Here is a 23,137-nt window from a genome sequence, read left to right as displayed (position 1 = left end):
TAAATACTCTCTACCGCGTAATTAGGCTTTTCTCAGTGGCTAGTAAGCATGCTAAGTAAATGTGTCGAATGAAGATGTTGCTATTTATAAACAGAATTTATGCTACAATATATTTTTCATTAGCCTTAATTGAACCATGAGGTTCAAACATAATCCAACGTTAATCCATGAGAACGAATATGTTTTACTGTAATTGTTACAAGATTGAATCGGAGTGTGCTTAACTCGAAATCAGCACGCCAAGTTTACAATGCAGCAAGTGGAATTGAGGTTTTATTCATTCTTCTTCTGCAGCAACTTCATGTTTTTTGATAGACAAGTCATGCCTGGAAAATATGAAAATTGGTAATGGTCAGTTCATTGTAATTATTTGCCACTCAAAATAAGACAGATACGAAGCAATTCATTGCACTATAACGATTTTGGAGTACTAATAACAATTTTTCAGTATGAGGGTACATGACAACATACTGAATTTTACGCGAAAATTGATACATGGCGGTTACAGACATAGCGAAATTGACACTCACAAGATTCCAATTCTTCTGCAATACCAAAATGGACAACCATGAGAAGGTGAAAACCTATCTCAAACTTATACAGTAAATTATTTGCTGTAATTAATTAATAACTTGAGATTTAGAATCACTTACTGGTATAATTACTGTGCCGTATCTTGCCCATATTAGTCCACTGCATGCAAGGACTGAAGATCATCAAATGTGGACGCCAAAATCAGTAATCAAATAATGAAATAATCACCAACCAGTAAGTAAACTTTTTGGCAAAACTGACAAGATGGAGATATATCCCTTTCTTCTTATATCGCTCAACACTCTCATTACGTGACAATGGTTAAGTTATGTGATGAGATATATAAAACAAACAGAGAATATATCTCCGACTATATGTTAGAATCCGGGAAGACGGAGGCCATCAAACAAAGTAGGGAGTCATGGCCAACCTGATTGCTGAGGATAGGATAGTTTCTCTGGTGGTGTTGCTGAGTCAAGAATATTTGCAATGGTTAGACCCCATTTAAATGTTGGGGCCCAGAAATGAACTGTAAAATTAGAACAAATAGCAAACCTTTTAATATATGAGAAAATGGTATATCAGGTACCAAGTTATAGTGTTAATTGAGTTTTTAATTTTTTTATGAAACGAAATAACTTCAGCATCAGATAAACTTCAACTTTACATCGAAGTTAGGTACTGGACAAAAATTGAAAACATACCAAGTTAAATAAGACAACACATCCACAAGCTCAAAAAAGCAAAATTAGAGCGGGCAAACATCACACAAACAACTAAACAGTCTACGTCACCATCAAATCATTGAGTTTCATCTTCAAAATTATCAGTAAAAGGCTTAATGATGTCATAAAATTCTGAAGGCAGATATTTGCTCAATTTTCAGTAAAATTTTAGTTTACATCTAAGAAATCAATAATCTCGATAATATGTTGTTTAATCTCAATAACTTTGATGCTACTCAAGAACAACCAATCGGATTAAGATTAACTCTACCAACAATATTCGATTGAGAAGTTGAGAACAATATAAGTAAATAACTAACAGAAAATTAACATGTATAAACTTATGGAGTAAGTAAACAAACTCGTTTTGGGGCCAGCTGGGTGGTTCCAAAATGCTTGCAGCTTGGAATTTGCCATGAAATGGTACTCGGATCCTTTCTGGAGATCTGATTGAATATACAGCATAACTGAGGAAGAAGAAGATAAGAACTTATATATAAAATCATTATTAAAGTGGTCCTTCCAATAATTTGGGGTTGAATTCAATGAAAGTGACTGTATAAATATATAAGCAAAGCATCTTTTGCAAGAAAAATAAATCTAAGCAAAGGTATTCGACAACAATAATATTTTAAAGGATAATGCTAGAAAAATCATATGTTTAAAACATATGATATAGTTGTTGATTACTGAATTATTACTTAGGTGTTGATTACCGTTTTTTTATAGGCGACACTTCATACAATTATATATGTGATCTAAAGAGTTGGTCTACCATATTGTTTTATTTTAAAGTAAGAGAATAGAATAAAACGCAGCCTCAATACTATTGGCCACAGCTTTTAAACATTTGCATATCCATTTGCGAACAATGCATAAAGACCCTTTCAACTACTTTACATGACCATCCTTTTTATTTCAAAAATATAGCTATTAGTTTTCATTTTTGGTTTATAAATTGTTCTTCTTTCATGATTCAGTTAGTGCCATGCGGTTCTGCAAGTCTCCAGTATAGAGGAGGGGAGATTTAAGCTTGACTTTGAGTGTGGGGTAAACGCTCTCTACCGCTAATGTTACATGACCCCAGTATTTCAGCCTCTTCCGAAGGCATATAAATGCCGGGGGAAAAGTTCTACTAGTACCACATTTGTTGACCGTCATCCATTTGAGTATCACTTTCTTTTGTCAACACAAATTGACATATTGCAGATTGAAATTTTGAAAACAGCAAATGAGGCTGCATTATTCATTGGAGATATGATATGTAACACAAAAATGGGTTGTTTAACAGCAAGAACATATGATCACTTTGATCATCTGGAACATCGAGAAACATGCCCACTTGTCTAGATATGCACCAAAAATCTTCATCTTCCAAAGAACAAAATCAAGGATAATCCAGAAGAGTCTGACTCCGATCATTGCGGCATTGTTGTTTAGGCTGACATCCCCTTTGATATGAATTTACCATCTGTCTGTAGCAGTTTTCCGGATGCTAGCTTGAAGCTGCATCCAGGCATGCCATCTCTTAAAGTAACTCCATAGCCAATAATCCTCATGGCATCTACTTCTACTTCAACAAAAATTGCTGAGATGAGGAGAGTGCCAGGGGAAAAAACAGTCATTGCCTTGGACACATTCATTTTTGCAATTGCATAGGGTGAGTTTTCTGGAATTTTTATAGGGAGAGAACTGCGCGTGTGCAAAAATATGGTGGAAGGAATTGATTGATCTTAATTTTATTCTAATTACCTGTGATTAAGCTGATTCATTGATTAGGCTTGTAATTACTTTGATTGCTGCACTAAGAGAGAACTTTTTTGTAGGGATTGATAATTGAAATCAATCACTAATATGTGAATTAACTTACACACTGAGAGAGTAAAAAAGGTTATCGTTAGTTATTTGTACCATATTTACTGACAATATTAGTGAACGTGTCTCTGTTTGAGATGAGATCTACGTATACAAATGACTCTCATCTCTATTACACAAGTGAAAGGTGAGTTTAAATGGGAAATGTAATTCAAATAGTATGACTCGATCTAATGAGAAATAACTTGCACCTCTAGACCAAGTATACATATGTGATCAGGAGCTACTTCATCGTGAGTTGAAGAATGACTTAACCAACAAGCGACCAAGAAAGAAATTTTTTATGACAATGGACTCATCTCAAATTTGTTCATAGCTAAAATTAATTAAAACCAGCTCCTGAACAAGAAAAGAAAAACGCACTGCTAAAGCAAGAAATATACGAAAGAAATGAACCAAATGCGAAAAAGATAACCCTGCAGAGCACTGCTGTAACCCTAGCTAGCTAGCTAGATTATATCAGTGTCCCATTACAATGACATGACTCGATTCATTGTCTTCAGTGTCATCTGCGTCTGGTACTTCGTCTGCACCTGGCTCAACTTCGCCGGTTCTGGCCGAAAAAGTCACTGCAACCTTGTTCACAATCTTGTATGTGTCGTCCACATCATCATCCCCGACTGCATCAGTCTCATCCTCCCGGCATTGGTCCCCATTATTCGGGTCACTGTGGCAGTCGCCATGGTTCTCATGAGCCTCAGCCACCTTGACCAAGAACACACCGGCCAAGAGCGTCGCTAGGCAAAGCAAAAGCAGTCTTCTTGATACAGCCATTATAGTGACGAAACGGGATCTTTCGAGCTTTTTTCGCAAGAGATTGCGCGTGGAAAATTCAAATTTAGGGATTGTGTGGAGTTTGATAGCGTGAAGTGTGATTGAAAGGAGTTGTGGGGATTTTAAAGTGAGTGTTGTTTACTATAATAAGAAGTGGGTTTTGTTTGTGGCCTTGAGGAGTTCGTAAACGTGCTAAGTAAATGTGCCGAATGAAGATGCCGCTATTTATAAACAGAATTTATGCTACAATATATTTTTCATTTGCCTTAATTGAAACATGAGGTTCAAGCATAATCCAACGTTAATCCATGAGAACGAATATGCTTTACTGTAATTGTTACAAGATTGAATCGGAGTGTGCTTAACATGAAATCAGCACGCCAAGTTTACTATGCAGCAAGTGGAATTGAGGTGTTATTCATTCTTCTTCTGCAGCAACTTCTTGGTTTTTGATAGACAAGTCATGCCTGGAAAATATGAAAATTGGTGATGGTCAATTCATTGTAATTACTTGCCACTCAAAATAAGACAGATACGAGAGCAGTTAATTGTGCTAGAACGATTTTGGAATGCTAATAATAATTTTCCAATACAAGGGTACATGACAACATACTGAATTTTACGCGAAAGTTGATACATGGCGGTTACAGACATAGCGAAATTGACACTCACAAGATTCCAGTTCTTCTGCAATACCAAAATGGACAACCATGAGAAGGTGAAAATCTATCTCAAACTTATACAGTAAATTATTTGCTGTAATTAATTAATAACTTGAGGTTTAGAATCACTTACTGGTATAATTACTGTGCTGTATCTTGCCCATATTAGTCCACTGCATGCAAGGACTGGAGATCATCGAATGTGGACGCCAAAAGTTTCTATCAGTAATCAATTAATGAAATAATCATCAACAAGTAAGTAAACTTTTCAGCAAAACTGACAAGACGGAGATACATCCCTTTCTTCTTATATTTCTCAACACTCTCATTACGTGACAATGGTTAAGTCATGTGATGAGATATATAAAAAAAACAGAGAATATATCTCCGACTGTATGTTAGAATCCGGGAAGACGGAGGCCATCAAACAAATTAGGGAGTCATAGCCAACCTGATTGTTGAGGATAGGATAGTTTCTCTGGTGGTGTTGCTGAGTCAAGAATATTTGCAATGGTTAGACCCCATTTAAATGTTGGGGCCCAGAAATGAACTGTAAAATTAGAACAATAGCAAACCTTTTAATATATGAGAAAATGGTATATCACGTACCAAGTTATAGTGTTAATTGAGTTTTTAATTTTTTATGAAACAAAATAACTTCATCATCAGATAAACTTCAACTTTACATCGAAGTTAGGTACTAGACAAAAATTAAAAACATACCAAGTTAAATAAGACAACACATCCGCAAGCTCAAAAAAAGCAAAATTAGAGCGGGCAAACGCCACATAAACAACTAAACAGCCTACGTCACCATCAAATCATTGAGTTTCATCTTCAAAATTATCAGTAAAAGGTTTAATGATGTCATAAAATTCTGAAGGCAGATATTTGCTCAATTTTCAGTAGAATTTTAGTTTTCATCAAAGAAATCAGTAATCTCGATTATATGTTGTTTAATCTCAATAACGTTGATGCTAATCAAGAACAACCTGTCGGATTAAGATTAACTCTACCAACAATTCTATTGAGAAGTTGAGAACAATATAAGTAAATAACCAACAGAAAATTAACATGTATAAACTTGTGGAGTAAGTAAACAAACTCGTTTTGGGGCCAGCTGGGTGGTTCCAAAATGCTTGCAGCTTGGAATTTGCCATGAAATGATTCTCGGATCCCTTCGGGAGATCTGATTGAATATGCAGCATAACTGAGGAAGAAGAAGATAAAAGCTTATATATAAAATCATTATCATAGTGGTCCTTCCAATAATTTGGGGTTGAATTCAAAGAAAGTGACTGTATAAATAAATATATAAGCAAAGCATCTTGTGCAATAAAAATAAATCTAAGCAAAGGTATTCGACAAAAAAGATATTTTAAAGGATAATGCTAGAAAAATCATCTGTTTAAATCATATTTTGTAAATCATATGATATGGTTGTTAATTACTAGATTATTACTTAAATGTTGATTAACGTTTTTTCTTATAGGTGACACTTCATACATTTATATATGTGATCTAAAAAGTTAGTATACCGTATTGTTTTATTTTAAAGTAAGAGAATAAAATAAAACGCAGCCTCAATACTATTGGCCACAACTTTTAAACATTTGCATATCCATCTGTGAACAATGCATAAGGACCCTTTCAACTACTTTACGTGACCATCCTTTTCATTTCAAAAATGTAGCTATTAGTCTTCATTTTTGGTTTATAAATTGTTCTTTTTTCCTGATTCAGTTAGTGCCATGCGGTTCTACAAGTCTGCAGTATAGAGGAGGTGAGATTTAAGCTTGACTTTGAGTGTGGGGTAAACGCTCTCTACCACTAAAGTTACAAGATCCGAGTATTTCAGCCTCTTCCGAAGGCAAATAAATGCCGGGGGAAAAGTTCTACAAGTACCACATTTGTTGACCGTCATCCATTAGAGTATCACTTTCTTTTGTCAACACAAATTGAAATATTGCAGATTAAAATTTTGAAAACTAGAAGCAAATGAGCATGCATTATTAGTTGGAGATAATGATATGTAACACAAAAACGGGTTATTTAACAGCAAGAACATATGATCACTTTGATCATCTGTAACATCGAGAAACATGCCAACTTGTCTAGATATGCACCAAAAATCTTCATCTTCCAAGGAACAAAATCAAGGATAATCCAGAAGAGCCTGACTCCGACCATTGCGGCAGGCTCACATCCCCTTCGATATGAATTTACCATCTGTCTGTAGTAGTTTTCCGGATGCTTGAAGCTGCACCCAGGCATGCCATCTCTTAAAGTAACTCCATAGCCAATAATCCTCATGGCATCTACTTCTACTTCAACAAAAATTGCAGAGATGAGGAGAGTGCCAAGGGAAAAAACAGTCATTGCCTTGGACACATTCATTTTTGCAATTGCATAGGGTGAGTTTTCTGGAATTTTTATAGGGAGAGAACTGCGCATGTGCAAAAATATGGTGGAAGGAATTGATTGATCTTAATTTTATTCTAATTACCTGTAATTAAGCTGATTAATTGATTAGGCTTGTAATTACTTTGATTTCTGCACTAAGAGAGAACTTTTTCGTACGGATTGATAAGTGAAATCAATCACTAATATGTGAATTAACTTACACACTGAGAGAGTAAAAAAGGTTATCGTTAGTTATTTGTACCATATTTACTGACAATATTAGTGACCGTGTCTCTGTTTGAGATGAGACCCACATATACAAATGAGTCTCATCTCTATTACACAAGTGACGGGTGAGATTAAATGGGAAATGTGATTCAAATAGCGTGACTCGATCTAACGAGAAATAACTTGCACCTCTTGACCAAGTATACATATGTGATCACAAGAATTGGAGCTATTTCACCGTGAGTTGAAGAATGACTTAACCAACAAGCGACCAAGAAAGAAAAATTTTATGACAATGGATTCATCTCAAATTTGTTCATAGCTAAAATTAATTAAAACCAGCTCTTGAACAAGAAAGGAAAACGCACTGCTAAAACAAGAAATATACGAAAGAAATGAAACAAATGCGAAAAAGATAACCCTGCAGAGCACTGCTGTAACCCTAGCTAGCTAGCTAGATTATATCAGTGTCCCATTACAATGACATGACTCGATTCATTGTCTTCAGTGTCATCTGCGTCTGGTACTTCGTCTGCACCTGGCTCAACTTCGCCGGTTCTGGCCGAAAAAGTCACTGCAACCTTGTTCACAATCTTGTATGTGTCATCCACGTCATCATCCCCGACTGCATCAGTCTCATCCTCCCGGCATTGGTCCCCATTATTCGGGTCACTGTGGCAGTCGCCATGGTTCTCATGAGCCTCAGCCACCTTGACCAAGAACACACCGGCCAAGAGCGTCCCTAGGCAAAGCAAAAGCAGTCTTCTTGATACAGCCATTATAGTGACAAAACGGGATCTTTCGAGCTTTTTCGCAAGAGATTGCGCGTGGAAAATTCGGATTTAGGGTTTGTGTGGAGTTTGATAGCGTGAAGTGTGATTGAAAGGAGTTGTGGGGATTTTAAAGTGAGTGTTGTTTACTATAATAAGAAGTGGGTTTTGTTTGTGGCCTTGAGGAGTTTGTAAGGAGTTGAGCTAGTCTTATGGCTTTGATGTGGAAGAATGCCCTATATGTCAGCCTTGTTTTTTGAATCAGTGTTACCATTGTCTTAGATTTTGTGTTTCTTAGGTGTGATTTGGTCCAAATTCGTTATCTTAACAAATCAAACCAAACTCCAAATTAATCGGGTTGATGATAATTCGATTCGACTTAAAATTGCGTACATGTCTGAGGACTTCTAAGTTTTTGTATGAACTAGAAATATACCTGTTTATTTACTTGTACAAGTTCAAGCAAGCAAAGTAATTGGAGCTTATGTTTACGACATTTTTCGAACATAGGTCAATATTATCCATGTCCGATCTGTTTAGAAACAACGATTGTCAAAAGAAAAACCAATCAACATAGGGTTACTTCTTAAATTTGCAATTTTGGTGTTACATTTTCAGTTTTAATACACGTTCAATTGAGTGAAGAACTAAAGCGAAACTCTCCGCCTTCATTTCGAATCAAGTTAAAGGATTCATCGGTGAGATACAAACATTTGGATAACATTTTGTGCATAAATAATGACATCCCACAGATAACAATTATGGCTTTGCTTGGTGCAGTATTGCAGTTGCTGCTATCATACTTGGTGTGTTATGGGGAAACCTCCCCCCTTGATGCTGCTCTAACAACTCATCTGAATTTCTGGCCGGAGCGCAAAGAAGTCTGATAACCTTCCCAGCGGCAACAATCTGCTTTTCTCGGAGGCCATCGTCATGTATCAAATCCCTGCGGTGGATCAGATATACTTGATTTATGTGCGAACTAGGGAAATATCAGGCTTTGTACTTATAACATCCAGTATTTCAGTAAGTACGCTAAAAATTGAAGAGATCATGCTTAAATGAAACTTACAAGATCAATGAGGCTAGGTTTGTCGGAGTGCACGCTTGAAAGAGAGCTTCAGGTATAATAGGTGAATCCATGAGAATATTTGGGAGAGAGATGTAAGGTATCTTGGCTTTATAACGAATAATCCACTCAGTTAGGAAATGAGCTCGATAAGCGACTACACATGGTAACTGTGCAAGCTGCATCTCCAAGGCAACCGTTCCAGAAGCACATAATGCAACGATACTTGCCTGCAAGTTTAAGTAACAAGTTTGAGCAAGAACAGACATATTCAAATATGCTCAGATATGAACATTCGAAAACTTGGTTTCAGATATGCTCAGATTCATGCTCTGGTAGATGGTGATGTTAAGTGCATCACAGCTATCAAACGAGGAGACAAATTTCACTGTGTAGGAGGTAAAAGGAAACACAAGCAAATACAATTTATAGCATCCACAGTACTCTTTTAGGTTTTTTTCACTCACACTGAATGCATCATATTTTTGGTGCAGGGATCCTCCTGGAATCAATATAGTGGGCACAGGCCACTTGTTAGTGATTCCAGCAACATAGTTCTTCACATGCTGATTTGGAGCGACATGGATGACTGTTACTAACTCAGGAAGTGACACTTTTAATAATCCCATAGCGTTTGCGAAGATACAAAGCATTCTGGTGACCTCTTGTAATCTGCTTCCAGGAAGCAAGGAAATGACTTTGGCTCCTTTGCAAAATAAAAATCACAGAATATTAATGAACGTTCCAATTTTGATAGAGAAAGAAACGTGCACACACACAAAAAGGAGCTCCTTGGCAATGATATGGAGCTTGGAATAAATTTATTTTAAAAAGGAGAAGAAAGGGGAAGAAATAATCAATTGATGGAGCAAGAAGATTTGAGAAACGGTTTCATTGTGGAACCTCGATTCTTAGGCCACTATAACAGAATTATTCTTAGGTACTGCCAAGGATAATCAAATAAATATTACAAATGAAGATTAAATTTCACCTGCTGGTATTGCATGTCTCCTTCGGAAATCTTCACAGTTTCCTTCTATCTTCCATTCATGGGGTGAAGTGTCCTTCTAGAAACAAAATTGTGTATTAGTACTTGACACTTAAAAACAAAAGTCGATTTTAAAAGCATCAAATGGTTCTGAACTATGTTTGTATTGTTTTCTACTGTTTAAAAGAACGAACGTGAAGCTAAAGATCCAAGAAATCTTAAGTATGATCTGTAATGAAAACTATCAAGTACATCTATTCCAAAAGGGAGAACAAAAAAATCATACTGATTTCAGCTCCAAAACATCCTCCAAAATGGGGTGGCCCACAAAGGTTGCAGCCAGTCCATTTGATCTGCAAACTTCTTCTTCATTTGGAAGTATACACAAGACATGATCCACAAATCCAGCCAGGCCTCGGAGTCTTGCTTCACCCCCTTTCCAAGCCCAGAATGACGGTGCTACATAGTGGAAGTGTACTGGAGCATCGAATCGTTGCTGATTGTATCTAGCTGCAAAAAGCATGTCCCCATTTTCCAACACCATATGTATCACTAAAGTCTGATTATAACACCAAGAAGGTGGTGCATATTACCCCGTAACTGTTTTAAGAGGCGGAAAGAGAAACCCTTTGAATCCACTGTCACAACAACATGAGGTTGAAACAAAAGAACAGCCTCTACTGTCTCCAGCAGCTTCACCTGGCACAATACAATAACCAAATAAGATGCCAGAATGTAAAAACTTTTTTTCCCTTGTACTAAAAGATGAAACACTATTTGTCGTCGAATTTGTTCAGTAAAGTCTTATGTAGCTCATACTCACTCTGATCCTATTCAGATGAGGCAATAACTCCAATAATCCCATCACTGCAATATCCTCCATCGGAAACAGCGACTTTAATCCTTGCTTGGACATCATCAACCTAAACACATTATAGACACAAAACAAACACCTCCTGTTTATCCAATATCATTCAAACAACAAAACTTCAAAAACCACAGTTTTGTCCAAAGCGTCTAAAATGTTATCCATGTGAAGATTGTATTCTCTTAAGAAAAGCAAGACAACCCAATTACTTAAATGCACAGACAGAGGCTGCTAACATAAACCTATGTAAAAGTACTTCTGCAAAGAATTACAGTTTCCAATAAAACCGCAGGGAAAGTAATAGATTACCCTCCAACACCGGAAAAGCGGACAGGAACAGGACAGAGATTCTTCAGAGACATCATGAGACGAGAGCCAATGGTGTCCCCAGAAACCTCTCCAGAGACTATGAAAACCCTCAGCTCCCCATCTCTAACAGCCATGTCTATCACACTTCTGCTTGAACCTGATGCATTTCTTCTGATTAGCCTTGAAAACCCCACAAAATTCTCACCATTCACATTCCATAATTTTCTGAACCACATTCCTGAAGATCTCCTGAGCATTCTGGTTTATGTACACAAGAAAATAAGTATTTTAAAAATCTTGGGCAATGAACAAATTAGAGCTATCCCATAAATTAACATACACAATAAACCCCAAGATAAAAAATGAGTGTGAAAATGAAACTCATCGAATTTAAAATCCCATGTAAGTGAAAGCAGCCATTAGAACTGAAGAAAATAATTGCTTTTCTACGACATTCAGTGGAAAAAAGAAAAGGAAAATGCCCAGTAAAGTGTTGGTTATGGAATTTAAACACACAGCAATTTGAAATATTGAAACAATAAATGAGAAAAACAGTTGGAAAGGAAGAACTTACAGTTGAGCAGCCGAGGCAAAGCAGTAGGAAGAAAGCAAAAGGGTTTCTTCAGAAAACTGCTGCAATTTTTGGGTGTACAGATCTTAGCTAAGTTTGTGCAAGGCCCATATATTGATTTCTTTCTTCTAAAAGGCCCATATATACACACCAGAGTGACCCAATAGGCTAAAAAGAGCAAAAAACACTGTTCTAAAAATCCTCACCTAAACGTTAGACGGCTGGCAACTGTCTCGATTGATACTTAGACATTTGAAAATTAAGAAAGGACGCTTAGACCTATTGAGGTGTCCACCTAGACCGTCTAGGGACCCGCCTAGGTTGCGACTCATTTAGACAAAAAATAGATAACTTTCATTTTGCATTTTATTTTTTTCAATAAATTGTAAGAAACTTGTTGAATACGTAAATAAACAAACATTATATGCTTATTCCCTATGTTTTCATGATGTTCTAATACTTCATAATATATATATATATATATATATATATATATATCTTTCTATTTTGTGGTTTATGATGTAATTATATATATTTTAAGTATAAAGATATACTTATTTACACGAAATATAATAGATTTATTTAAATCTACCTAGTCCGCCTAGATACCCGCCTAGCATCTTGGACAACCTTGCAAAAAAGAAATTGAAGAGTCTCAGCAAAAGTTCCAACTAGTCAAAAAATTCATATCATCTTTGTCTGGTGCGCTGGTTGACTTGGTGGACTTGGCAACTTCCAACTAGTAAAAAAATTCATACTGGTATAATCTACAATAATTCTGGTTAAGCTCCGCTCATAGCAACAAAAACAGGAGAGGAAAAGTTAAGTTTGGCATCAGCTTGCAGAAAATCCGACTCTTTGAAGAGATGGATATCATTAGCAACAATAACCTCATTTCTCAGTCTGTTGTTCTGCTTCTGTTATGTTTTACCTTCAATGGAACTTCCATGGCATCTGATTCCATCTTTGCAGGCCGCTCTCTTTCGGGGAGCCAGACAATCACCTCTGCAGGTGGCATATTTGAGCTGGGTTTCTTCACACCAGGTAACTCTCGAAACTATTACGTAGGCATATGGTACAAAACTCTCCACCCTCGAACTGTAGTTTGGGTAGCAAACCGAAACCAACCTGCCTCTGGTTCATCTCCTTTGACACTGCAACTCTTCCGAAATGGAAGCTTAGCGTTGCTGGAGCAAACGAAATCTACAATTTGGTCAACTCAATCTATGTCAGCGGTTTCTGATTCCACCATGGCAGTGCTTCTTGACAACGGGAACCTTGTCATCAGAGATGAATTGGATTCATCCGCTGTTTTATGGCAGAGTTTCGATCACCCAACTGACACTTGGCTTCCGGGTGCCAAGCTTGGATATAATAAGCTTACCAAGGAAAAACTAGTTCTTACTCCCTCGAGAAACCCACAAAATCCAGCCCCTGGAATATTTTCTCTTGAGATGGAACAAACTGGAACAAGTTTTTCCTTATTTCGAAACGGTTCCGTCACTAGTGAGCAGAATGTTGGAACCACTTCTGACATTATTCATACAATTATGATGAGAAGAATGGAATCGATATTCCTCTAGCAAATTTTACTTCTGTTGCAAATGAGAATGGAAGCTACGTAACTTATGTTACCACGTATCCTCATTCATTTATGAGATACAAACTTTTGATCAATGGTCGACTCAAGTTTTATGACGGGGTTGAGACAAAAGGCTCTTGGGGTGTTCAGCTTGGACAATGCACTGACGATGCTTCATGTGGTGCTTTTAGTATCTGCGACTCTCAGAATTTGCCTCGTTGTCGATGCTTGGAAGGATTTGAACCCCAAATCCCAGAAGATTGGGATTTTGGTGGTTATTCTTATGGTTGTGTGAGGAAAACTCCTTTTCAGTGCAGTGATGTAGGAACTTACAAATTTTTGGGAGTGCCTTATGTTTATTATTCGCAACATGCTGTCTTTTTAAAGGTTAAAAGCATTGAGGAATGTATATTAGCATGCTCAAGAGATTGCTCAATCACCTCCTTTGTTTACAATAACAACTGTAAGATTTGGAAAGGGGATGTATTCAATCTGATTCAACTACCATCTTCCCTGACTAAACTAATAGATTACGGAAAAATGCATGTACGAGTTGCAGATTCTACCAACGAGGTAAAGAGAAAGATTACTTGGATTGCTGTTGGAGTACTTGCGGGGTTCCTTCCAATCTCAACCATTCTCATGGTATTTCTCATAAGGAAGCGGTCAAAAGGAGCATCGCCAATAGTTCAGGATTCCTTGGTGCTGTTCAAGTATAAAGACTTAAGAAGAGCAACAGACAACTTCTCAGAAAAACTTGGGGAAGGAGGTTTTGGTTCTGTTTTCAAGGGGATATTGCCTAATTCAACTGATATAGCAGTGAAAAAACTTAAATATCTGGAGCAGGGAGAGAAACAATTTCGTGCTGAAGTGGGAACCATTGGCGCTATCCACCACATTAATGTTGTTCGCCTTTGGGGTTTTTGCACAGAAACTTCAAAACGACTTTTGGTCTATGAGTACATGCCAAATGGTTCTCTGCAATCTCTTTTTCATCAAGAGAATGCACTAATGTTAGATTGGGATGCCAGATATCATATTGCAGTAGGGACTGCCAGAGGATTGGCTTACCTACCGAGACTGCATAATACACTGTGATATTAAGCCCGACAACATTTTGTTGGATGCAGAATACAGTCCAAAACTGGCTGATTTTGGTCTTGCAAAACTTGTCGGAAGACACCATAGCCGCGTTCTGACAACCATGAGAGGAACTGTAGGTTATCTTGCACCAGAATGGTTTTCAGGTGAAGCCATCACACCAAAAGCTGATGTCTTTAGCTATGGCATGTTGCTGATTGAGGTTATAACAGGAAGGAGAAATAGAGAAGGGTTAGATGAGGGGTTAGAAAACTACCGTCCTCTCATGGTTGCCAATGTAGTTAATAAGGGAGAAGATGTTGGTACTTTGTTGGATTACAGGTTGGAAGGCCGTGCTGACAAAGATGAACTCGCTAAAGCATGCAAAGTCGCTTGTTGGTGCATTCAAGAAGATGAGAAGGATAGGCCAACGATGATGCAGGTTGTTCAAATTCTCGAGGGAGTTTCAGATGTCGACATACCCCCAATCCCACAGTTCCTCCAGCGCCTTGTACAATGTCCATTAGAAGGCGTTAATCACCTGAAGACTACTTGCAGTTCAGGCTTGTGGTCATGCTCTGATGATCAAAGTGCATTTCAAGCCAAAATCAACAACCGTGAAACGAATATTCACGAGGATGCACCTGAAGGGGAACATTGTCCATCTCTTTGTACGCGTTGAGAGCGCATTTCCTTCTATAATTAGAGGCTCACAGACTCGTAGAGTCGCTTGTTGAAGTGAGCACGATAAGCACTTTGTATGTACTATTGAAGAAAAACCTCTTCTTCTAAATAAGATCAGTTGTTTTTTAAGTATTTTTTTACAGCATTCGATATGCAGGACTAGACTAGACTAGCTAAATGACTAGATTTCATACGCAATCAAGGAAGAATACGGATATTGTCTTCTAACTTGAAGGATTAAGACGGACAATTCGTACGAGATCAAAATACACATTTAACATTACAAACCAACAAACTTGATAAAGCCCAAGAATTAAAATGTGAGTAAATGAAAGCAGCCATTAGAACTGAAGAAAAATAATTGCTTTATCTTCAAGAAATAAGCAGAACACAGAGAATCTAATAACGACATTCAAAGAAAAAAATACCCAGTAAAGTGTTCATTAATACATAGCAATTCGAAACATTAAAAGCCGTGTAGGAAAAAGCAGTAGGGTTTCTTCGTGAAAATTTCAATCGGGGTTTAGCGTCTCTGTTTTAACCTAGAAATAACCTTTAATTTGTATGATTCAAGATTTAAACTCTGAGGGTCTCTGTTTTAAAGGTTTAAGCTTTTTAAATAAAAAACAGAGCACTAAGCGCGCATAAAAAAAATTCAGTTTTCTTTACTGAGGCGTTTTGCTGAACATTTAGTGGGCTTGTTGTAGTTAGTCGAACCAAGTTGTGCACATGTCAATAGGTATTGACATATGCCGGAGCAATCTGATGAATATTATTGAGAGAATTTGTGGGCACAAAAAGGACGCGTACCAAACATTCAAGGGTCATCGAAAGACCTTCACATGTATATTTCTTAGAATCCAGCTCCAGATGATGTCAAGACCAGTTTGGTTCCAATATGCATCCGCCACTTATCTGTATGCATCCAATTGGTAACAGTAGCGGGTTGTGCTCCCCTAAACACTTTGATTTTATTTCATTGAGATTTTCATTCCCTAGTTTTCTAATTCCGTTTTTAGTCCGAAAAATGTTAAGGACATCACATTTAAAAAGACTTATATCATTTGTTTAATAAAGATGAGACCTACTTTTATTAATGAACCCTATCTCAACGGAGAAAGTTGTTCAATGTTATATCTCTAACATCACTCAATAATTAAGCGAAAATTATGGATGCATTGGAATTTATAGATGTATATCTACAATTACAACATTCATTATGTGACAATGATACGTTGCTAATTCCCAATCCTGTTGCGCGGTCTATAACCCTATCACGCAACCAATAATATATCGGAGGTGTAACATAAGCTCAAATATTGATACACATCACTCTTTTTCCTTTTTTTTTTTTATTCAGACACAAATATACATCATGCCACACATTATTTTCGACTCATTACACAACTAGAGACGAGACGGAGCAGGGGCGGACCCACCTTGGGATAAGGTTCCTAAGATTAGATATCTTCCATGGAAGAGTTGGGTGTTACCCTTCTAAAATTTGAGATGCCCTTAAAAGCTGCCTTCCAACTGATTGACGAATTGTCTGTATGGGCACTGAGCAGGGAAGCTGCTAGCCTCATGCGCCTCATGCCATTGTATGTGTTGGTATGGACATTTGCCGATAGGTTCACTCGGCATACTCGCTCAAAAGTTATTGACATTTGTCTCGTAAGTTGTTGGCATTTATCGACAAGTGTGCAATGTCACTTGGCAAATAACCTCATATTTACCAAAGATCGATAAAATGCCAATTTGCACGCTATTCCGTTCACAAAGTTTTACACCCAAATCGTGCTATTCTTGCTAACTACCTCTCCAAATAATTTTTTTGGATCCACCACTAATGACGTAACCATGAATTTTTTCTCGGATGGCTGCAACTCTAAGCTACCAATAACTTGTGACCCACGGGCCACGACCAATAGTGGATCCAAGAATGGAAGTGGTAATTTAAGTGAGTAGCGTGAAGTTAACAGTGCAACACAACATGATGCCATGGCTTGGATCAAGTACATAGATCAACTTAGTATAAATTCATGGTGGCATTTTTCCGAGCACATTGTTCGCGCTGTCGAGTTCTGCCCATGCCTACCGACTGATGCGCGCATGGCATGCCAAAAGTTGTCTACAGATGCGCAGTTGCGCAGGGGATCACAACTTACAAGAGCTGCCGACGTCTGTTCAGCATTTGCTCCATTCCATTTATATGCAAACATTCATTACAAAACCTAAATCATGTTTTCCAACATTTGGAGGTTAATGATCAACTAACCATGTGTCTGTGTCTTACACCATCGCCATTCCGATTTCTGCTTGGTATAGAAAATATATAATTGATGCTTTCACAGAAAGGGTTTTGTAATTAGTCTTACTACTCCGATGTAACAACAAATATACCCTTGAGTATTGGATTAACTAAGAATTTAATTATTGATTTAGGTACAAGAGGTTTGATTATGTAACTAACAAAGTTTATACCACTACCCACAATATTTGTGTTCGATTTCTCTCTCAATATCGCTTGTATAAAAAAATATATATATTTAAAAAAAAAAAAGATGTTAATTTTTTTTTTAAGAAACTTCGACAGTGCAAGAAAATTTTTATTGATAACGAAAAAAAAAATGTTATACCTAGTCATGAAGATATAAATTTTACCTCTCGTAAAACAAAAATATAAAATATAAAAATACATGAAAAAGAAGGGGGACAAAATTTTTATCTCTTTAGAAATAAAAACAAGAAAGATATAAGGAAAATGGGAGACATAAAACCTAACCCCTCTAAAACAAAAACTAAAAGATATAATATCCTGCAAAACAAACAATCAAGAAGATTAGGAAAAAATAAAAAATAAAAAATAAATCATCAAGAAGAGGAGACAAATGTGTATAGGTTGGGATGCCCAAAAAATTCGTGTGCAGAAAAGGGGGAGTCTCCAATGATGGAATCGCATGCCACAAATGGAAGACTAAAGCAGCCCTAAATTTGCCAATTCATCAACGACCTTATTCCTTTCTGGAAAAATATGAGAGCAATAAAAAACCATATGCTTCACAAGGGAAAGGCAGATTTTCCAATGAACCCGAAGATGCCGAGGAGAACAAAAAAAAGTCAGGATATCACCCGGGAAGAGTTGCTTTTGAGCCACAAATTTTGCCTAACTCCATGCATAGGCCAACTCCACAGCAAGGATGATAGCATGAAGCTCAACATAGAAGGAAAGTATGTTACCCCAAACTCTGAGAGAAACCACTAGAAAAATAACCCGTAGAATCACGAAATACTTCACCACAAGCCACAGGACTCGGGTTACCCTTAGCAAGCCCATCTATATTCACATTAACGCAATTATATGAAGGAGGATGCCAAAGAATGGGAACAATAGAAGGAGCATTACATAACTTAGAGGGAATCTCAAAAGAGACTAAAAATTGCTCATCTAAAATCCGTGGACATGACAAAAATAGAAAGCTTCAAACTGCCTAATCCAAGTCAAAGTACAACAACAAAAGCAGATATAAAAAAATATATTTATTATTCATGTAACAAATTTGATTCATATATTTGTTAATCATGTATGATTGGAGTATCCCGATCACAGATATAAAAAATGAAGAGTCATTTATGTTCATATATTTTCTAAGAACAAGCAAATTTCTCACAGTTCATTGTGTCAGTTTTCATCACCCCCGCGCATGTAACATTTTCATGTAAAGAGTGCTTCCAGTTTTTTCAGTAAAATGCAAATCGAATCCAACTCCCAACCATTTTTTCACCTCTGACAAAGTCTCACCCGCAACATGTGTTCAAACTTGATCAATCCCATCCAAACAAAAAGAAACTCAGAAACTATAGAAAACTGGTTTACGATTTACAGAATCCTTGTAAATTGTAGCACCAATTCATAGCAGAAAACGTCCATAAATGAGCATCAAAAGAAAGCCAGCTTTGTTTTAGGGTTTCAGAACAATGTTACAGGTCACTTAACTAGGACCTGTCAGTTTCTGAGCCCCCATTAAATGTATTACAACCACCACCTCTATTTCTCAAAAACTCATTATGGAAGCATTTTTGCTCACCACTATTTACTGTAATGTATGCTCATCATCATTTAGTGTGATGTATGCTCACCATCCTAATTATCACCTTTAAATGAGTTTAAATTTCGAGATTCGTGTAGTGGATAAGCACAAATCTCAAAATTCAAACTCATCTAACGATGATAAATAGAATGGTGAGCAAAAATGCACTCAAAATTAGTTGGGAATTTATATTCAGTTACCTTCCTAACCATAAGGACCACATCTCTTGTTATTAATTCGTGTATTCATTTTTATACTATAGATTGCTTTTATATATCAACTTTGACATTTTTTGAAATTGTAGGCTATAAATTATTAGTAATACCACATGACAGTTTAACGTTTATACTACAAAATTGTTGCACACTCTTGGTCTATTGAGTTTTGACCCCCCCTTCCCCCCAAAACAAAAAAAAAAAAAAAGCCTTGATTGGTACAAAGCGCTGAATTTATTAACGTGTTTACTGAATCCAAAACATTGTTTAAAACCGATTATAATTACCATCGCCTAAATCTAGATTGTTCTTAACATATAGGAATAGGAGACCGTGCAAGTGTGTTGCTGCTCCACATCAACGAGAAATTTTTAGTTGTGACGGGAATATGAATGGTACACCACGTGTTTTTATGTAAGTGGTGAAAATTTTTAATTTAAATTATTAACCTTTTAACATGCATAACACACCATTTATATAGGACCACGTGATGTACCACCTTGTGTGATGGTTACATTGAAAAATCTCTCTACATCAACCTATAAATAGTGCCCTCTTGGAGCCTTCTGGGATGGGTAATTGTCTGAAATCTTAAACCACCAAGGTTAACCAAACATAACTGACATAATTGAATACTGTCCTGCAGACTCATGGCCTTGCAGCTTGCTTGCTTCTAGGTTTTGATTGCTTCCACAAATCCCTCCAATTTCTCACATGATTATATTTATTACAATCCCATCTCTAAAACCATCTCAAATATCTTCCAACTTTTGCCAGCCACTAGCCACTGACACAAATAGTAGCTAGCTAGCCATGGCATTCGTATACATTTCATGGTTTCTTTTAACTCAAATCCTGCTTCAAGTTGCAAAACATGTGGCTAAAGTTCCAGCAGTTATTGTGTTTGGGGACTCATCTGTGGATTCTGGGAACAACAATGGGATTTCCACACTTCTGAAGAGCAACTTCAAGCCGTATGGCCGTGACTTTGACGGTGGTCAGCCGACAGGGAGGTTCTCCAATGGCCGAGTTCCACCGGATTTTGTTTCCGAGGCTTTCGGGCTCAAAACTTCGGTCCCTGCATACTTGGACCCCAAGTTTGGCATTTCAGATTTTGTCAATGGTGTTTGCTTTGCTTCTGCTGGAACTGGCTATGATAATGCAACTTCTGATGTGCTAGTAAGTCCCCTCTCTAACTGTATCATAATTTGGATTTGTCTAGTCATAATCCTGCATGTATGCACATATAATGCCCATTTATTCTTATATTTTGCTCAATATGTAGTACGTTATATTATCAGACTATCAATCAAATTTCTTTGAAATCCTAAATTCATGATTCATACAATATAAATAACACAGTGCGTTCTGTTACCAACTTTCAATAATCCGTACAAGTTTTACCTGATTGACGCTTCAAAATTTGAAGCAACATATGTGGGTAAGAAAATACACGATAAAAAAACTAAGCATGCTATATATGCAGAATGTGATACCACTGTGGAAAGAAGTGGAGTACTACAAGGAGTACCAGAACAAACTCAAAGCCTATGTTGGCCATGACAAGGCAAAAGAGATTCTGACAGAGGCCTTATACTTGATAAGCTTAGGAACAAACGACTTCCTCGAGAACTACTACTTATTGCCCCGCCGGCGAATGCAATTCACAGTCCGGCAGTACGAGGATTTCCTCGTTGGACTTTCCAAAAACTTCATTAGGGAAATCTACAGTCTAGGGGTCAGGAAAATATCCCTAACTGGGCTTCCTCCAATGGGGTGTTTGCCATTAGAGAGAGCCAGCAATTTCATGGCAATTGATGAATGCATGCAGGAATATAACAATGTGGCTGTGGAATTTAATGGGAAATTGAAAAATATGGTGGCAAAGCTGAATCAAGAGCTTCCAGGGCTTAGAATGCTATTTACAGAAAAAATATATCCGCTGTTCTACCAAATCATCAAAACACCTTCATCATATGGTAAGTTTTATAGTAAATATTTGTATTTATCAACTATTGATCTACATAGATGCTTATAGAACTGCAATGATGCATTAGCAATATCTTGGCTTGCCTTAATTGTGTATTAACCATAAGTCATGACAGCATCTTTCTACTTTGGCAAAGTTCCAATCAGGGCACACTCATTGGAAGCTTTGTTGCCACACTTTCTCTGTGGAAATATCAGATCTTTGGTTTGGAACTTGTGGATACATACATGACACATCACATTATCATTTGTATTTATATCTCCTGAACTTTTTAGAAGAAAAACTACGTGTCGCATAAAACAGGCGTCTCACATTAGCACTTTGACTTGAAGGTGTGAAGTCATCCAACAGCAAAAAACATCCAGAACTTACTAGCAGTAGATATGTGGTTATAAAAATTTAAAGATATCCTCAAATTTTTATTTTTTATTTATTTATTGTTAAAATTTGAAACTCAATATATACTTTTTTCACTTAATATTACAGCAGATTAAACTGGGATTATAAATAATCCGGATACTAACCAGATTTACCAGAAACTGGTAATAAGGGGGTGCTATTGGTGAAAGCATATATGCATGAACTAGACATGAAAGTAGTTGAAAATGTTTGGTGGGAAACTTTAATATGGGATTTTAAATAAGCATGCAACCAATTAATCAAATCTAGTTGGGTACACATGGCTTCTGTGTTTGTTGCAGATAGCAGAGTCTGATTTTTCTGAAATTTTTGACTTCCCTTTTTGATAAAACATTTCCTATTAGTTCTAAATTAAATTAATTAATAATTTAATTATGATTTATTGTTTGTTGTTTGATTGGAAGGATTTGAGTATGCTGACAAGGCATGTTGTGCTACTGGGACATTCGAGATGAGTTACCTCTGTAATCAGAACAACCCATATACGTGCGCAGATGCAAGTAAGTTCGTATTTTGGGATGCCTTCCATCCAACGGAGAAAACAAATAAGATACTCGCAGACCATGTAATTGGCGATCTTTTAGACACCTTTAATTGATTTATTATTGGAAAACAAACAAAAAGGCCATGGCACACGCGTGAGCGAGCTTTCTTTTTGAAGAAAAATCATTTCTTCGCTGTGGTAAAATAGTAATGCGTGTGGTTTCTAAGGGTAGCAGTCTAGTAAAGTTTACGGTAGATCATCCATCTATACAACCACTATCGTTACTATTTCATCTGAATTAATTATATCTCACAAATCGTGTGATGATCTTTGATTGTATTGTATTAATGTATATTTCATTGAGTTTTCAAATGGTAATGTATGAACTAATATTTCTGTGGTGTGTTTTATTTGTAAGCAATCATGTGTTGTAAATTAGATATTCACCACAAAAAAACAAGGTTTATGTGGCGATAGTGATTTGGCGATGAATACGAAGATTCATCATATTTGATTTTATGTGACGAATTTTCAATGTAGTAGCTGCACCAAATCAAGTCTCACTATCATTAGGGTTGTAGGTGCAGCTAGGACTTTAAATCAGCAGTGGAGGCAAAGTATAAACATGAAGGCTATATCTAAAATCTTTTGTTGTTTCCCTTAACAAACATGCTTAGTGCGAGTCATTGCCGTTTCCCTAAACAAACATTCTTAGTGCGAGTCGTTTTCCGGATAAAACTGTTGACATATGTAAAACCCCCACCTCCGTTTTATTTTTAAAAAATGGTTTTTGGGTCTTAATTGGGGAGGCATAT

The 23,137-nt window shown here is 36.8% G+C and overlaps 4 protein-coding genes and 1 pseudogene across 5 annotated transcripts; 2 read left to right on the top strand and 3 right to left on the bottom strand.

The window, feature by feature from the left end:
- Positions 1 to 63: 63 nt before the first annotated feature.
- LOC137740150 (mitochondrial pyruvate carrier 4-like) lies at positions 64 to 1,776 on the bottom strand. The gene is made up of 5 exons (XM_068479965.1): positions 1,622 to 1,776; positions 965 to 1,063; positions 654 to 706; positions 472 to 545; positions 64 to 326 (listed from the first exon to the last, which is right to left on the bottom strand). The coding sequence occupies exons 1-5, from the start codon at positions 1,722 to 1,724 to the stop codon at positions 278 to 280; spliced, it is 378 nt and encodes a 125-aa protein (XP_068336066.1). The 5' UTR covers positions 1,725 to 1,776; the 3' UTR covers positions 64 to 277.
- A 2,295-nt stretch (positions 1,777 to 4,071) lies between these two features.
- LOC137740149 (mitochondrial pyruvate carrier 4-like) lies at positions 4,072 to 5,801 on the bottom strand. Its single transcript, XM_068479964.1, has 5 exons — positions 5,676 to 5,801; positions 5,022 to 5,120; positions 4,704 to 4,756; positions 4,522 to 4,595; positions 4,072 to 4,375 (listed from the first exon to the last, which is right to left on the bottom strand). Exons 1-5 carry the CDS (start codon positions 5,776 to 5,778, stop codon positions 4,327 to 4,329), a joined length of 378 nt encoding a protein of 125 aa, XP_068336065.1. The 5' UTR covers positions 5,779 to 5,801; the 3' UTR covers positions 4,072 to 4,326.
- Positions 5,802 to 8,585: 2,784 nt separating this feature from the next.
- LOC137740899 (probable lipid-A-disaccharide synthase, mitochondrial) lies at positions 8,586 to 11,752 on the bottom strand. 2 transcript variants are annotated; one of them, XM_068480703.1, is made up of 8 exons: positions 11,206 to 11,752; positions 10,852 to 10,951; positions 10,622 to 10,727; positions 10,315 to 10,538; positions 10,032 to 10,107; positions 9,508 to 9,746; positions 9,044 to 9,270; positions 8,586 to 8,917 (listed from the first exon to the last, which is right to left on the bottom strand). In XM_068480703.1, the coding sequence occupies exons 1-8, from the start codon at positions 11,460 to 11,462 to the stop codon at positions 8,731 to 8,733; spliced, it is 1,416 nt and encodes a 471-aa protein (XP_068336804.1). In that variant the 5' UTR covers positions 11,463 to 11,752; the 3' UTR covers positions 8,586 to 8,730. The 2 variants fall into 2 exon arrangements, with proteins under 2 accessions (XP_068336804.1, XP_068336805.1); XM_068480704.1 differs by having other exon boundaries at positions 10,032 to 10,104.
- An 825-nt stretch (positions 11,753 to 12,577) lies between these two features.
- LOC137740898 (G-type lectin S-receptor-like serine/threonine-protein kinase At2g19130) lies at positions 12,578 to 15,189 on the top strand (annotated as a pseudogene).
- A 4,830-nt stretch (positions 15,190 to 20,019) lies between these two features.
- On the top strand, positions 20,020 to 22,813 carry LOC137740897 (GDSL esterase/lipase At2g42990-like). Its single transcript, XM_068480702.1, has 3 exons — positions 20,020 to 20,607; positions 20,915 to 21,407; positions 22,243 to 22,813. The coding sequence occupies exons 1-3, from the start codon at positions 20,242 to 20,244 to the stop codon at positions 22,434 to 22,436; spliced, it is 1,053 nt and encodes a 350-aa protein (XP_068336803.1). The 5' UTR covers positions 20,020 to 20,241; the 3' UTR covers positions 22,437 to 22,813.
- The last annotated feature ends 324 nt before the right edge of the window (positions 22,814 to 23,137 follow it).

The sequence above is a fragment of the Pyrus communis genome, chromosome 7 (genome assembly GCF_963583255.1).
Source record: "Pyrus communis chromosome 7, drPyrComm1.1, whole genome shotgun sequence".
NCBI classification, from domain to species: domain Eukaryota; kingdom Viridiplantae; phylum Streptophyta; class Magnoliopsida; order Rosales; family Rosaceae; genus Pyrus; species Pyrus communis.
Note: the sequence above shows the minus strand (reverse complement) of the source record. Positions and strands in the feature narration are given on the sequence as shown.